Source organism: Panthera tigris, chromosome X, assembly GCF_018350195.1.
Source record: "Panthera tigris isolate Pti1 chromosome X, P.tigris_Pti1_mat1.1, whole genome shotgun sequence".
Lineage (NCBI taxonomy): Eukaryota > Metazoa > Chordata > Mammalia > Carnivora > Felidae > Panthera > Panthera tigris.
In genome coordinates, this window is record NC_056677.1 from 91,234,469 (window position 1) to 91,249,936 (window position 15,468).

At 43.0% G+C, this 15,468-nt stretch overlaps 1 protein-coding gene across 1 annotated transcript in view; it reads right to left on the reverse strand.

Moving 5' to 3' along the window:
• Positions 1 to 3,264: 3,264 nt before the first annotated feature.
• TRPC5 (transient receptor potential cation channel subfamily C member 5) overlaps positions 3,265 to 15,468 on the reverse strand; it is a 132,690-nt gene continuing 120,486 nt past the window's right edge. The window contains exons 7-10 of the mRNA XM_007078434.3: positions 7,357 to 7,560; positions 7,061 to 7,102; positions 6,083 to 6,172; positions 3,265 to 4,050 (exon numbers count right to left, since the gene is read on the reverse strand). Of these exons, the coding sequence (XP_007078496.2) occupies positions 3,358 to 4,050; positions 6,083 to 6,172; positions 7,061 to 7,102; positions 7,357 to 7,560 (1,029 nt within the window). The 3' untranslated portion in view covers positions 3,265 to 3,357. The remainder of the gene's footprint in view (positions 4,051 to 6,082; positions 6,173 to 7,060; positions 7,103 to 7,356; positions 7,561 to 15,468) is intronic.

Consider the following 15,468-nt stretch of genomic DNA (forward strand, 5'->3'; position numbering starts at 1 on the left):
AACTATAATGGAGATGAACCGTGGTATTAGGTATTTAGACAAGTAGTAAATGACTCTTATACCATGTATTATTATATTTGACCTTGGGGCACATTTTTAGCTTTACATTTAAAATATGTCAGCCTCGGGGCGCCGAGGTGGCTCAGTGGGTTAAGTGCCCAACTCTTTTTTTTTTTTGGCTCACGTCGTGACCTCACAGTTCATGGGATCGAGCCCCGCATCAGGCTCTGTGCTGGTGATGTGGAGCCCGCTTGAGATTCTCTCTCCTCGTCTCTCTCTGCCCCCCCCCCCGACTCTCTCTGTCTCTCTCTCTCAAAATAAATAAATAAACTTTAAAAAATATGTCACTCTGAAGTTTGTAGGCAAATGGACAAAAACATACATATAGCAGCTATTCCATTTTCACATCTCGTATGTATAATATATAATATATATGCTTAATAACAAATGTCTTGTTTCTGTGATTTAGAAGGTTTGGGTTTATTGACTGTCTCTGTGACCTTGAACAAGTCATTATTCTTCTCCGGACCTTTTTTTTTCTATTTGTAAAACAAGAGGTTGCGATAGAGTAGGTTCTCTTTGAGGTTCTTTCTTAGCTCTCATTTTCTTTGTTTATAAATTGACTCTCACATCAGCTTAGACCTTCTCTAGGGTCAGATGACATATTTAAGCACTGTATTTGAAATGCCTTTGTTGATAGTAGCCGGTCCAGAGCGTCTACAGAGGTCCAGAGGTGAACACAGATCTCTTTTCCTTCTTTTCTGTATTAAGAGTTCCTATTTTTCTGAGTTGGAGTTAATAAAAATGTTGATGTCACCAGGATGAATGTTACGGCAATTGCCCTTCAGCTTTAATAGCTGTCCTCAATCCCCATCATAACCAGGGCTCAAGGTAGCTAGTGAAGTTGTAAGCCAAGTCATAAAGACGATAACCCTAAGGAGATCTGGAAAGAAATGTACTGCCCATGAAATATGACACTGGTTTCTCTTAGTAGTACAGATTGGCTGCTATAATTTATACATATTCCCTCTTTAGAACCTAACCGAGAGAAGACTGTTTTGGAGCATGGCTGTATGGCTACCCTCGTTTTCTGACAAATCAATAGAGTAACTGCCAGAACAATTATACCTAGGTTATCCTAAGTACATGCATTTGTGAGAAAGAGATACCTTTTTCTTTTGATGAAGTAGGGCCATGTATTGGGATTGGGTGCTGTTAATATGAATTAGGGATGCAGCCCAGGTTCTATTTATTATTGAAAGTGAATCTGACAATTGCAAAAGTCGAATCTGTAAATTTAGGAACTTTCCTTCTGGAAAATAGCCTGTTATTGACGTTAAGGCCATTTATGATAGTCCCACTTGGTGAAGCAGGAGAGAAGTTGAATTTGAGTAAACAATCACTTGAGATATGATCAGAGAATTACTTGGGGACAGTCTGTTGCCATATGGGTCTTGATGCATCTCGTTCTCTTCATGGTTTTTCCTTGGATCTGAGCTTTATTCTTCAACACTTCCTCCTGTTCTCCCCCTCCTCACTTCTTGTTCATGTGAACCTCATGTTCATGTGAAATATTTTGACCATCAGTCACCAAAGCTAGGGCTGGAAATGGGAATCTGTTCAAATAACAGAAACTACACTGTCACAAGCTCTCTTGGAGGCATATAGGCATTATTTGAAAATGCTTCATTATACTTACTTTTACCAGAAAGTACACACATGGTTTTAGATGGATTTCTGTTACTGTTGCAATTTACAGGAACAGAACATCCTAACCTTCTGAGTTTTCTGAGCTACGCACTGTTAATTTACTCTCTAGTACCCAGACCTAGGGCTGTTTGGATCATATGTTAGAGTGTAAGTTGGGGATAACTTTGTGCTAATGTTGGTTAAAAAAAAAATACACCCCCCCCAAACCCACCGTTGGTCAGCAGATTATCTCTCAGGGGTTATTGGATCAACATGATAACCATATGTATTATGGACTTCATTTTTTAACCTTCATTTTTAACCTTTGGAATCTGATGAGGTACTCTCAAGCTGTGGCAAATAATTTGTATGTATAAATGCTGCTTTCTTTGAAGACAGTAGAATTCGGATCACATTTATAGTTCCATGAATTCACTAAGGTCACGTTATATGTCTAACATAAGTTTACACATGAAATTTCACTGTCCCCCATGAATATTCAAACTGCAACCTGAATCAGGTTATCTAGACCCAATTGAATTGTGAATTGTTTTTTCACGAAGATGCTCTTTTCAGATTTCAACGCCTTAACAAGAGGTTATCTTTCTGATTAAAAAACATTTTCAAACCCAGACTTTTACCTTAGAAATGCTTTCGATAGCAATGATTAAAACTATCCACAGTAGATAGGACCCTATGAATGTACCAGCTAATTATTTTTCTTGCCAACCTCTGAGATGTAGTGACTACTGGTTAGACTGCAGAAGTTTTTTAAAAACAGGACACATCCTAAATACTAATCTCAATACTGTCGCATTTTAAAATGCCGTAAGGAACGGAAACACACAAACACAAGAAAGGAATTCACTAACTTATTAGATATGACACATACTACGTGGTAAATATTAGGGCAACTAGCACATCTTTAAGAAACCAAAGAAGCCAACCGCCCCCACGATCAGGAGAAGTTGTCGTGTTTAAGTGTGTGTGCAGCCGAAGCGAGCACAGAAGTTGTCGTGTTTAAAAACAAAAACAACAAGAAGGCCAGTTATACCTAGAAACCACAAGCTGACAATTCTTTGGAGTCTGTTCAGTCTCCCTTTGATGCTGTTCATTGGACCAGAATGGGCAGCGTGGAGCACTGAAGGGCGACGGAGACAGGCAGGTTGCTTTGCCTTATTTGATAGCTGGTGGGGACTGCTGAGCACCTCCCTCAGTCTCGTGGGGAAATGCGGTGAGACCCTGAGGAAGGTCAGGAATCTGAGCGGCAGCAACAGTAGCAAAGTGGCACCTGGAGCTTCAAGGAAGCAAGGGTAAGAAAAGCAAAGCCAAGGGGTTAAGCACCCACTGCACCTCTGCTGACCAGGGGCAAACACCCCTTCAGTTGGTTGTGAAATGGACTTAGTGTTAATGGGTATAAAAAGGCAAATAATAGCAGTAACGAGAATCATAATCACAAGAACGGAACATGGAAAATGTGGCTATAAAAGACAGTGAAAATAATAGGAGTTTCACTCCCCTTTCTGGGGGGGCGGTGGGGGAGGGGTGGGGGAGGGGTGGGGCTGGGGTGGCTCAGGGCAATGAGGGAGTCGTACGCCGTGTCACCTTTGAGGGCAAGGAAATTACAAAGTTTCTCTTGAGTTCCAGAACAGGTGGTAGGGGTCTGACTTAGAGCCGAGTTGTAACTTGTTCTTCCTGTCCGTCACCCCATTTGTGCATGAGCAGGTCGCAAGCCTCTCCCCAAGTTTCAAAGACGTCCTCTGAGGAGTCTAAAAGTTTAGAATTCGAGGAACAGATGCTGGATGCACAGTGGAGAGAGCTGGAACAGGCTAGAGGGCATTCACGGCTCTGAGCAGCGCCCCGGGCTTCCCCTAATTCTACCTCACTGAGGTTAATTTCACTTTGAGAGCAGGCCTCTGCTTTCCCGGTCTCCATCTGAGAATATCTGATGTCCTGCCACATATAGTGCTGCTGAGCGATGCCATCCGAAATGGTGTACATTGGCTCTGAACTGGGTTCAGACATATGACCGTTAAACTTGGAGAATAGGAGACCGAGTTTCTTGAGAGAAGGACCCATGAAGGAGCGTTTGCTTGATGACTCGGCTTTTGACTTCCCTTGGGCACCGCCGGCTCTTGGCATGGTTCTGATGAGAGGTGGCCCGTGGCAGGCCTTTTTCTTGCAGCCTAAATTGAAAGAGACACTCTTGGATTTGGCCCGAGCCCCACCACTGCCATCATTGGTATCATCCCTCTGGGACAGTTCGGTGCTGCTTGCGGAAAAGCTTCTCCTTGAGTGTTTCCTATTTCCTAAGAGGTCGAGTACTTCATATCGAAAGCTGGAGATGTCCTGCTTTAATTCCTGGGGCAAGAGAGAAGATACGTTATGTTAAGAAGCGTGGCCTTTTGTTCAAGATAGGCTCACTGGGTGTCCTTCGGAACGTTCCAGGCTTTGCCTAGTGGCAAATCACAAAGTACACAAACTACCGGCAAAATCTCACATTATTCCAGTACAAGAAAAATATATTAATAATTCTGCGGGCAGGGGTGGCCATTGGCAACATCGTGCAATTAGTAACGCTGATTTCAGATGGTCCTTATCAAGAGGACAGCAGCAGACCTGTCCCTATTACAACGTTAACTAGTGATTAAGGTATTCGATTAGGGCACTAGCTCTCATAGGCGTATCTGCATATAGAAAGACTGCGGCAGAGGAAAAAGCTTTTAGGACCCCACGGAATAAAACTAGGGAAGTGGAACATGTCAGGTTAGAGACTGCTGTTTGAGGACAGGGGTCCCTGTCTACACAGGTCCCCAGGAAATTCTTCTATCTCTGACTGCCTGGATGCTAGATTGCTCCTTTAGTGTTTGCTTATTTTTGAGAGAGCGCACGCAAGCGCAGGAGGGGCAGCGAGGACGGGGGGCTAGAGGGTCCCAAGCGGGCCCCGGGCTCCGTGCTGACAATGAGCAGCCTGATGCGGGTCTCGAACCCAGAACCGTGAGATCATGACCTGAGCCGAAATCGGACGCTTAACCGACTGAGCCACGCAGGCGCCCCTAGAGTTTTCCTTTAAAGACCACCTTCTCAAAGCTTAAGTGGGAACATTTCGCTCTCCTGCTGTCCACCTGCGTAGACATACCGTCTCTTGCCTCTGGGCCTTTGCCTGTGCTGGTCTGTCTGCCTACGACACTCTCCTCCGCAACTCTCCTTTATCTGGCTCCTCAGCTTAAACACGGCTTCTTCTGAAAAGCTGCTCTGACATCCCAAATCCCACTTGAGTGTCTCTCCTCTCTGTCTCCACAGCGCCCTGTGTCGATCCTGTCAGAAGATCCAGTCATTTGTCACCTTCGATCATTAGTGCGTGCCACACCACAAGAGTGGGGGCTGGTTAGGTCTTGCTCATCACTGTACCCCAGCACCCAGGGGAGTGCTTGGCACGTAGCAGGCCCTCACGAGATGACTTCCATCTGTGGGTTAGGATAACGGCCTTTTTATGTTCCTTAGAAAATATACCTGTGTTCTAAGGTAGGGCTCTTCAGTCACTTGCCATGTTGAGAGTCTGGGTCGTGGGGGGCTGTCCTGGGCGTTGTAGGATGTTTAGTAGCAATCTCGGTCTCCACTCACTAGATGCCACTGGCACACAACGTCTGGTGTGACCACCAAAATTGCCTCCAGACATCGCCAAATGTGCCCTAAAGAACAAAATTGCCTCTGACTGAGAACCACTGCTTTGGGCTCATGCCAGTATTAGGAGAGTTTTAATGTGTCATGATAGGGTTTGTTAAATCTTAGATGGAAGGGGTGCCTGGGTGGCTCAGTTGGTTAAGCGTCCGACTTCGGCTCAGGTCATGATCTCGCAGTTCGCGGGTTCGAGTCCTGTGTCGGGCTCTGTGCTGACAGCTCGGAGCCTGGAGCCGGCTTCAGAGTCTGTCTTTCTCTGCTCCTCCACTGCTTGCGCTCTCTCTCTCTCTCTCTCTCTCTCTCTAAGATAAATAAGCATTAGAAAAATGAAAAGAAAGATTTAATAATGGATTGGTTGGTCTTCATCTTGTATCTTTAAAGAAGGCCTTTATATTTCCTTTTGCTATCTTGCCCCTCACGATACGTCCTTGCCATATCATTCAATTTCAATTCCCACACCGTGAGACACCCAGAATATTAAAAGAATAAGGCAAATGTCTTTCGTTCATAAAGCTGATTGTGGCAAGAGACATTGGCGAAATCTCTCCACTTTCTGGGGGACAGACCACTCGGAGAGAAAGGAAATATTCTAGCTGGTGTTGGTGGGTTATAGGAGGTTGAAATTATCACCAGAAACCTCAAACTTGGTGAAGATCAAAAGATGCTTAAGAAATGTGAAATGAGAAATTCAACCACTTTGTGATTAAATCACCTTAAAATTTTCTTCTGTCAGTCCCTCGTTCGTTTTGGAATTTCTTATCATAGCGGCCACGTATCTTTTGACTAAATTCCTGATAACTTCCTGGAAATTAACAACAACAACAACAACAAAAAAAAACACACATAAAGAAGCATTCAGTTTTCTTCTCAGGCTCTCAGTAAAATAAGAAACACATCCAAGAAATAAAATATGCTTAGACTGTCTTTGCAATAGCACATTCTCCCAGGATCCAGTCATTTTCTGCAAGTGTCCAAATTTGGTGGCAGAGTGGGCTCATAAGAGCAGCTTTACCCGAAGGGAAAAATTTCTGCCCACACACAAAGCAAACACAGATTCCCATCTATACAATGATGAGAATGGAATAATCCTTGAAGGGACATGGTCAATACCCTTCCTCCTTCAAGCTGGATGAAACTTTAACCCTCCCAGTAAGATGAGAGTTCTTCCTTTTAGAAAATTGAGAAAGTCATTCTTCGGTGTCACAAAGTCTACTGATCTCAATGTCCACTAATTACATAATCCAGATATTCATTTAGTTATTTAGTAGGCTCCATGCCCAACGTGGGGCTCGAACTCACCACCCTGAGATTAAGAGTCATGTGCTCTACAGACTGAGCCGGCCAGCCGCCCCAGTCCAGATATTTTTCTTAAATATCACCTGTCCTTCACAGGGATGGTCTCTTTTCACTTAGCCTCCTGGGGATGTGCTCCGCTTTGTATTACTAGTGGTGATGAGACGTGGCAGGCATTGTGCCAGGCAGGCCACACGTACACACAGGCACGCGTGCACACGCACACTTCATCGTACATACATGCTCACCACTCAATTCTCGCGACAATACTGTGACTTAAATATCCCCCCCCCATTTCACAGATGCGGAAACTGAGGCTCGCTGAGGTTAAATGCCTTGTCCAAGGTCACACAACTGACCAAGAACTATTGTGCTTAGTCCCTGGGACGAGCTTTACCTGGTAATGTTGATTCTGTATCAGGCTGTCAGCATGGCGTTCCTGTAATTGAAAATGGACAGAGAGCTTAGATCAGTGGTCTCCCAGCAACCCATCCACTCGAATATATTTCTAAATATTAGGGCTGGAGAATAACGGAGGAGCTCCTGCCTGACAAGCCCCCAAGCATCGGGGGGTTGAAGTGATTTTTTGATGTTTAATATACGGACTGTCACCAAGGGTGTTGGGGGTGGGGGGAGATAGAAAACAGTTCTGTTTAAAAAAAAAAAACAAAACATAATTTTTAAAAGCCTTACTGTGAAGCTTCTCAAGTTGTGCCTCCTCCGTCTCCCATCAGGGTCTCTTTTGGGGCAGAAGGTGTTGTTGAACCAGTTACCAAGGTAGAGAAATGACTTGGGACTGGGGATGATATTGAAAGGAGGTGGCAAGGTGCCGCCTTCATCAAAGTAACTCATCCAGAGCTTTGTCCTTGCAAATTTCCACTCAATATCGGCATGATCCTATGAAAGAGAGAATTCAAGAGTTTGGGATGGGGCACTGCAGAATGCACACATGACTCATTCTAAAAGTTCTACTTGCTTCGATAGAGGGCAATCTGTCAGTAGGTATAAAAACTCAAATTACACATACCCTAGGACCTGGTAATCCTACTTTTAGAGATTTAACTTATCATTATACTTGCAAAAAGATGTATGCGCCGGGTCGTTCCCTGTAGCGCTGTAGCTTATCTTAGCAAACTAACTGGCAACAGCCTAAATATCCAACAGCGGGAGGGCGCCTGTGGCTCAGTTGGTTGAGCGACCGACTCTTGGTTTCAGCTCAGGTCATGATCTCACAGTTCGTGAGTTTGTGCCCTGCATTGGGCTCCATGCTGACAGTGCAGAGCCTGCTTGGGATTTTTTCTCTCCTTATCTGCCCCTGCCCTGCTCATTCTCTCTCTCTCTGTCTCTCTGTCTCTCTCTCTCCCTCCCTTCCTCCCTCCCTCTCTCTCTGTCTCAAAATAAATAAACTTTAGGAGCACCTGGGTGGCTAAGTCTTGAGCATCCAACTCTTGATTTCAGCTCAGGTCATGATCTCACAGTTCGGTTCGTGGGATCAAGCCCTGCATCAGGCTCTGTGCTGACACCATGGAGCCTGCTTGGGATTCTTTCTCTCCCTCTGTCTCTGCCCCTCCCCTGCTCTCACTCTCTCTCTCTCTTAAAAAAAATAAACTTAAAAAAAAACCCCAAAATACCAGATAGATGCAATCATATGGTAGATAATCTTTTGAGACTGGCTTTGAGCTTCATCTGTGTTCCATTTTAGTGCTGAGTGGTTTTCCATTATATGGATGTACCACGGTTTCTTCATTCGCTTCTTGAAGAACATTTGGTTGTTTTCAGTGTTAGCAATTATGAATAAAGCTGCTTGGAACATTCACGCACAGGTTATTGCTGAACATAAGTTTAACCTCTCTTGCTTGACAAGCTAGGGTGGTATTGCCGAGTCACGTGGTAAGTGTGCATTTAACTTTATTTTCTTTTAGGTTTTTAAATGTTTTTATTTATTTTTGAGACAGAGAGAGACAGCGTATGAGCAGGGGAGGGGCAGAGAGAGAGGGAGACACAGAATCCGAAGCAGGCTCCAGGCTCTGAGCTGTCAGCACAGAGCCTGACGTGGGGCTCAAAATCATGAACCGTGAGATCATGACTTGAGCCGAAGTCGGACGCTCAACCGACTGAGCCACCCAGGCGCCCCAAGTGTGCATTTAACTTTATAATCAACTGCCAAACTGTCTTCCTGAGTGGCTGTGCCACTTTTCACTCCCACCACTTGCTCCGTGACTTCCTTAGCACTTGTCAGGTGTTTATTCTCTTTATCAAGTTTCTGTTTTAACTCCAGCTCGTGAACATACAGTGTTATATTAGTTTCAGGTGTACAATATAGTGATTCAACACTTCCAAATGTCACCCTGTGCTCATCCTGACAAACCACGTGTCAGGTTTTGAAAGTTGCTCCATTCTAACAGATAAGTAGTTGGATCCCATTATGGTTTTAAGACTCACTTCCCAAATAGCGAATGATGTCAAGCATCTTTTCATATGCTTCTTTGATATTTATATACCGTCTGTGGTGAAGTGTCTGTGCAGACCCTTTGTCCATTTGTATTGCATTTTTTTCTTACAGGTGAATTTTGATAGTTTTTTTTATACATAGGCATCCCTTGGAGATGTTGTGGTTTTGGTCCCAGACCATCACAATAAAGCTAATACTGCACTGAAGTGAGTCAAATGAATTTTTTGGATTGGTAGTGCATATAAAAGTTATGTTTACACTATACTGTCACCTTAAAAAAATTTTTTTAGTGTTTATTTATTTTTGAGAGAGAGACAAAGCATGGGCGGGGGAGAGGCAGAGAGAGAGGGAGACACAGAATCCGAAGCAGGCTCCAGGCTCTAAGCTGTCAGCACAGAGCCCAGTGCGGGGGGTGAACCCACAAACCACGAGATCATGACCTGAGCTGAAGTTGTATGCTTAATCGACTGAGCCACCCAGGCACCCCTATACTGTCATCTTTTAAGTGTGCAATAGTATTATGTTCAAAAAACAATGTACATAATTTAGTTAGAAAGTACTTTATTGCTAAAAAATGGTAACCATCGGGGTACCTGGGTGACTCAGTCAGCTGAGCCTCCGACTCTTGGTTTCGGCTGAGGTCTGATCTCGCAGTTCTGATCTTCACCCTGTTATCATGGAGACTGCTTGGGATTCTCTCTCTCTCCCTCTCTCTCTCTCTCTCTCTATCTGCCCCTCCCCCGCTTATGTGTGTTCTCTCTCTCTCTCAAAAAAATGAGATCACTGATCACAGATCACCATAACAAATATAATAACAATGACTATGTTTGAAATATTGCAAGAATTACCAAAATGTGATACAGAGACAAAAAGTGAGCAAATGCTGTTGGAAAAGTGGTGCCGATGGACTTGCTCGATGCAGGGTTGCCATAAACCTTACATTTGTAAAAAGCAGTATCTTCGAAGCACAATAAAACGAGGTATGCCTGTATTCTTGGATACAAGCTCTTTGTCAGGAATGTGACTTGCAAATGTTTTCTCCCAGTCTGCATCTTTTCATAGTGCTTTCTTACTGGTGTTTTCATAGAGCAAACTGTATTACTTTCAATGAAATGAAATTTATCACTGTTGGACTGAGGATCTTAGTCCCTTGCTAGCTATTGGCTGAAGACCTTTCTCAGCTCCTTGCCATACGGGCTTCTAAGACAGCTCATAACATTGGGTGGGGCGCCTGGGTGGCTTAGTCGGTTAAGCGGTCGACTTCACCTCAGGTCATGATCTCACAGTCTGTGAGTTCGAGCCCCGCACCAGGCTCTGGGCTGACAGCTTGTCAGCCCAGAGCCTGGAGCCTGCTTCAGATTCTGTGTCTCCCTCTCTGTTCCTCCCTTCTCACATTCTGTCTCCCTCTGTCTCAAAAATAAATAAAAACATTTAAAAAATGTTTAAAAAAAAAAAGACAGCTCATAACATTGGGGCGCCTGGGTGGCTCAGTCGGTTAAGCATCCGACTTCGGCTCAGGTCATGATCTCACAGCTTGTGAGTTCGAGCCCCTCGTTGGGCTCTGTGCTGACAGCTGGGAGCCTGGAGCCTCCTTTGGATTCTGTGTCTCCCTCTCTGCCCCTCCCCGCTCATGCGCGCACGCGTGCACTCTCTCTCTCTCTTTCTCTCTCTCTGTCTCAAGAATAAGTAAACATTAAAACAATTAAAAAAAAAAGACAGCTCATAACATGGCAGCAGGCTTCACTCAGAGGGAGTCAATGAGAAAAGCCAAGATCTTCATGTAACCTAATCTCTGAAGTGACATCACTTTTGTCATATTCTGTTTGTTAGAATTGAGTCCCTACGTCTAGCCCATGCTCAAGGAGAACAGATTGTATAAGGGGTCAAATTCCAGGAAGTGGGGATCAGTGGAGGGCCATTGTAGAGGTTTCTTACCACAGTATTACTTCCCAGAAATGGAGAAACTGAATGGCGGTAATCTTGAGTAACAAATCTTTTTCTAAGTAATACAGTTTACAGATCTTTGCTTTATGTAAAATATAAGGGGAACCTAATCAAGTTGTCAGATGATAGATTGTTAAAATATTATTTTTCAAAAAATGATTATATGATCTTTTGGCATGTAACTGAGAGTTCAAGAAAATTGAATGACAATGGCATAATAAAACTGTCCATTCACATATACTTATTGATATGAAAAGGTTTCTTAGCACTTACTGTCATAAAAATATAAAAACATAGTTGAAGCTGAATTTTGTTCCTAAATATTACGTAATATTCTATGGATATAATAACTAGTTGGATGAAAAACCCTAACCACATATTGAAAAAATGCATTTCCAATAAAAATGTATGTTTATGTCTTAAAGTTATTTACCAAAATTTGTATTGTATTTGTGTTCCTTGAACTGTTTTGGACTGCTAATCATTGAATCATAACTAAACTCAAAAGAAATGTTTTAGGGGTGCCTGGGTGGCTCAGTCAGTTAAGCATCCAACTCTTGGTTTCAGCTCAGGTCATGATCTCACAGTTTGTGAGTTTGAGCCCTGCATTGGGCTCTGCATTGATAGCACGGAGCCCACTTGGGACTCTCCGTCTCCCTCTCTCTCTCTCTGCCCCTCTCCCGCTTGCTATCTCTTTCAAAAAAAAAATAAACTTAAAAAAAAAGAAATGTTTTAACATTTATTACCTTCTGGCTGCAGGAAATAAAACATTAAAATTTAATTTATATTTTTGTTCTGAAGAAATATTGTCATGATCAATAGTCATAAAATACTTAAAACAAAAATTTTATGACATTAGGATAAAATCCTGTGGGGATGTGAATGGAAAGAAGAATTCAAAGAGAAAGGGAATGATGTAAACTTTCTGCCCTTAAAGATTATAGCCGTTTAATTTTTAAATACATGCCTATGAGTAGCAAATCGCTGTGGCATTCAGATTCCATTGGATAAATTTAAATGAGTGACTAGATAGTTTTATTTTATTTTATTTTATTTTGTTTTATTTGAGTAGGCTTTATGCGCAGTGTGGAGCCCAACTCGGGGTCCAAACTCACAACCCTGAGATCAAGCCCCTGAGATCAAAACCTGATCTGAGATCAAGATTTGCATACCTAACCAACTGACTGAACCACCCAGTTCCCCCAGGATAATTTTATTTTAAATATCTATATTTATCATATTCCTGAAATTATATCATTTGCAATTGTTTAAACTTATGATGACATTTCTAGATGTCAACCCCCAAAATATAAAAGGATACATAGATTTTTTCCCTTCAAACTCATTAGAAAGTATGCTGGACAAACCCTTGAAGGCCCTTGATGAGAGCTTCAATATGTAAATTGCACACACACACATGCACGCGCGCGCGCACGCACACACACACACACACACACACAATTATCGCTATAGTAACTATCATGGCCCTGGAATCCTGCATTGCGAGATAATGGTGCTGTAGGCAAGCTGGCATGCAGAGGAAGAAGGGGGTAAGGGCAGCATGAAATCATGAGGGGTAGCCTGCCATTGTGGAAAGAGCAGAGGTTTTGGAGTTCGGCAGACCAGGGTTTCAAATACTGTTCTGCTATTAGTTGTGTGACTTCAGACCCGTCAATCCCAATCTCTGATGGTTTTCTCAAATGTTGAAGTCGAGGAAAATATCTACCAACCTGAATTGCTGTGGAATTTCAGAAATAAAGGGTTGCGTGGGTGGCTCAGTCGGTTAAGTGTCCGACTTTGGCTCAGGTCATGATCTCACGGTTTGTGAATTCGAGCCCCACAGTGGGCTCTGTGCTGACAGCTCAGAGCCTGGAGCCTGTTTCGGATTCTGTGTCACCGTCTCTCTCTCTGCCCCTCCCCCGCTCACACTCTCCTCTCAAAAATACATAAACAACAACAAAAAGAGAAATCAATGTAAAATGTCAAGACCTGCTATGTAGTAAGACCTATATAATTGTTGGTTCTTTCCACTACATTTCTGAGCCAACAACACCAGAAACAAACCTTGAATTTTCATTTTACCCTTTGATGGCCCAAAATAGCCAGTCTCTCATTCATGGAATGTTTCCATAGTTCTGGAAATGAAGTAGCTATTCAATAAATATTTCTTAAGATGAACTGAGTCACATTTTCAAACTTGCCTAGAGATCCTGCTATCTGGAAATGCTCTTTTTTTTTTTAAACCCCTGGGTGAGGTAAGCTTTTTGTTTGTGTTTTAAACACTAAGAAGTAATGTCCTTTTTAAAAGAAAATAGCTGTCTAAAATTCTAAGGGAAAAAAGGCATTCGATCTCAACAAAGTAATAGAGTCATATGGTGGGTGAACTTATACACCATAGGCATCTTTTTGAGCTTCGGAGGCTTTCTGGTGTCCCTCATTGTCCCTACTCCATTTAAGACCCCAATTGCTACCATTCCATTCCCCTTGTGCTCAGGTGGGCTTAGGTTGGGAATTACCATGTAACTTAGCACAGAAGTTACTGCAAATTATTGTCTCAATGGTCCTTTTCCATTCACTTATCATGTATCAATTCATGGCCCACCTAACCTCCATTCTTTGATTCCTATGTTGAGCAACTAACTACTATATCTCAGGCACTCTGCTAGGCTCTGGGTATAGAGTGATGGCTGTCCAGTAGTGGTGATGGGAACATCACACAGAATGTAATTAGTGTACAGAATTAACACCCGGATCCTGAAGCTCTGGAAATAACAGACCACCTGGAAGGATTAAACAGCGTGAGTTGCAAAGTGATTAGTAACTATGCATTCATACATACGTTCATTCATTCATTCATCAAATATATATAGATGCTAGGTGTTACGATTGCAGCAGTGAACAATATGGACAAAAAGATGATTTGGCATGTAGAAATCTGTTTTATTTTCAATCCTTGATCTAATGTGAATTGCAAGATTATAGATTGGTTCTTGTGGTTGTATTTGTCTAAACATCCCTAAATGCCTCAAAGGTTTTTACAAAAATTTTTTAACATTTACTTATTTTTGAGAGACAGAGACAGAACAGGAGCAGGGGAGGGGCAGAAAGAGAGGGAGACACAGAATCCAAAGCAGGCTCTGAGCTGTCAGCCCAGAGCCCGATGCGGGGCTCGAACCCACGAACTGCAAGATCATGACCTGAGCTGAAGTCGGATGCTTAACCGACTGAGCCCCCCGGGGGCCCCAATGCCTCAAAGATTTTTATACATCTGCATGGGGCTAGCCTTTCACCTTATGTGATGGACATATCACACATTGGCTTTTTCTTTGCCTATTTTCAGTGTTTGGTGGTGATGCGTTCTCCTATTCTGCCCTATCCTTTCCACTCAACTGTTACTATTAAACATTTTCCAAGATCCGCCCCTGGCGGGGTTCCTTGTGTAAGATATACCTACACAACCATAGGCAGCGGTCCTTCCTCTTCCATGCTTTCCAAAATTTTCAGGACTTTTGTGCTACTACGATGTGCTTTCAATGTGCTCTTAATGACACATAGATTTACATATGTGTTCTAGTTCATGTGTGTGCCCTGCATTGCCTTTGAGATTGTCAGGTCCTGTGGAGCAGACCAAGGCTTCTGTATATTTTATCTCCTTTCACTGTCCCAGTGTAAGGTACTGGGACTGAAGAGTATACCCTCAAATGTTGTTGACTAGCTCAGATTCTGAACACACGGCCACAGCTAGGTCAAATGAACATATCTGTTCAATTTCACGTTTCTCAACAAATCCAAGCTCAAGGTTCTTTTCCTTGCAATCAAGCTACAAGGCCAATTTCTTACCAGCTTTTGACAAATTCTTATGCACTCCCGTAGATCTCCTGCCAGCAACCATCTTGCCTTAGCAAATTGGAAAGCTTTATAACATAATGCAAAGGGAGAGTGGCAGGCATCGACACAGCAGAGCGGAGCTAATAATAACCTTTAAGGAGAAAAGCTACTCCCGGGAATCTTGGGCCCAATGGCAGGCTTGTCAGAGGGTTATTTTGGGTAAGGGGATATTTTGGCATTTTTCACATTAACTCGTAGCTGCTTACTTCATTTGGGCATAAGACCAGCTCTGATTCCCTATGATGGGAAAGCAACACAAATTGCTGTGGCATACACACCCCAAATCGAGGCGAGAGAATTCACTTTCCTGGCATTTCAAGGGAAGTCTACCTCACTTGGAGCACTTTCTCCTCCTGGTAAAATTCAGGGCATGCTTCTCAAATGTTGGTATGCATATGGGGCATTTGTTAAAAATGCAGATTTCTGGACCTCACCCAATGTTATACATTGTATTGTGGTTTTGCCTCGGGGCTAAAAATGCAATTTTAAAAAAGATGTAAGCATTTAAAATATATCGTAGT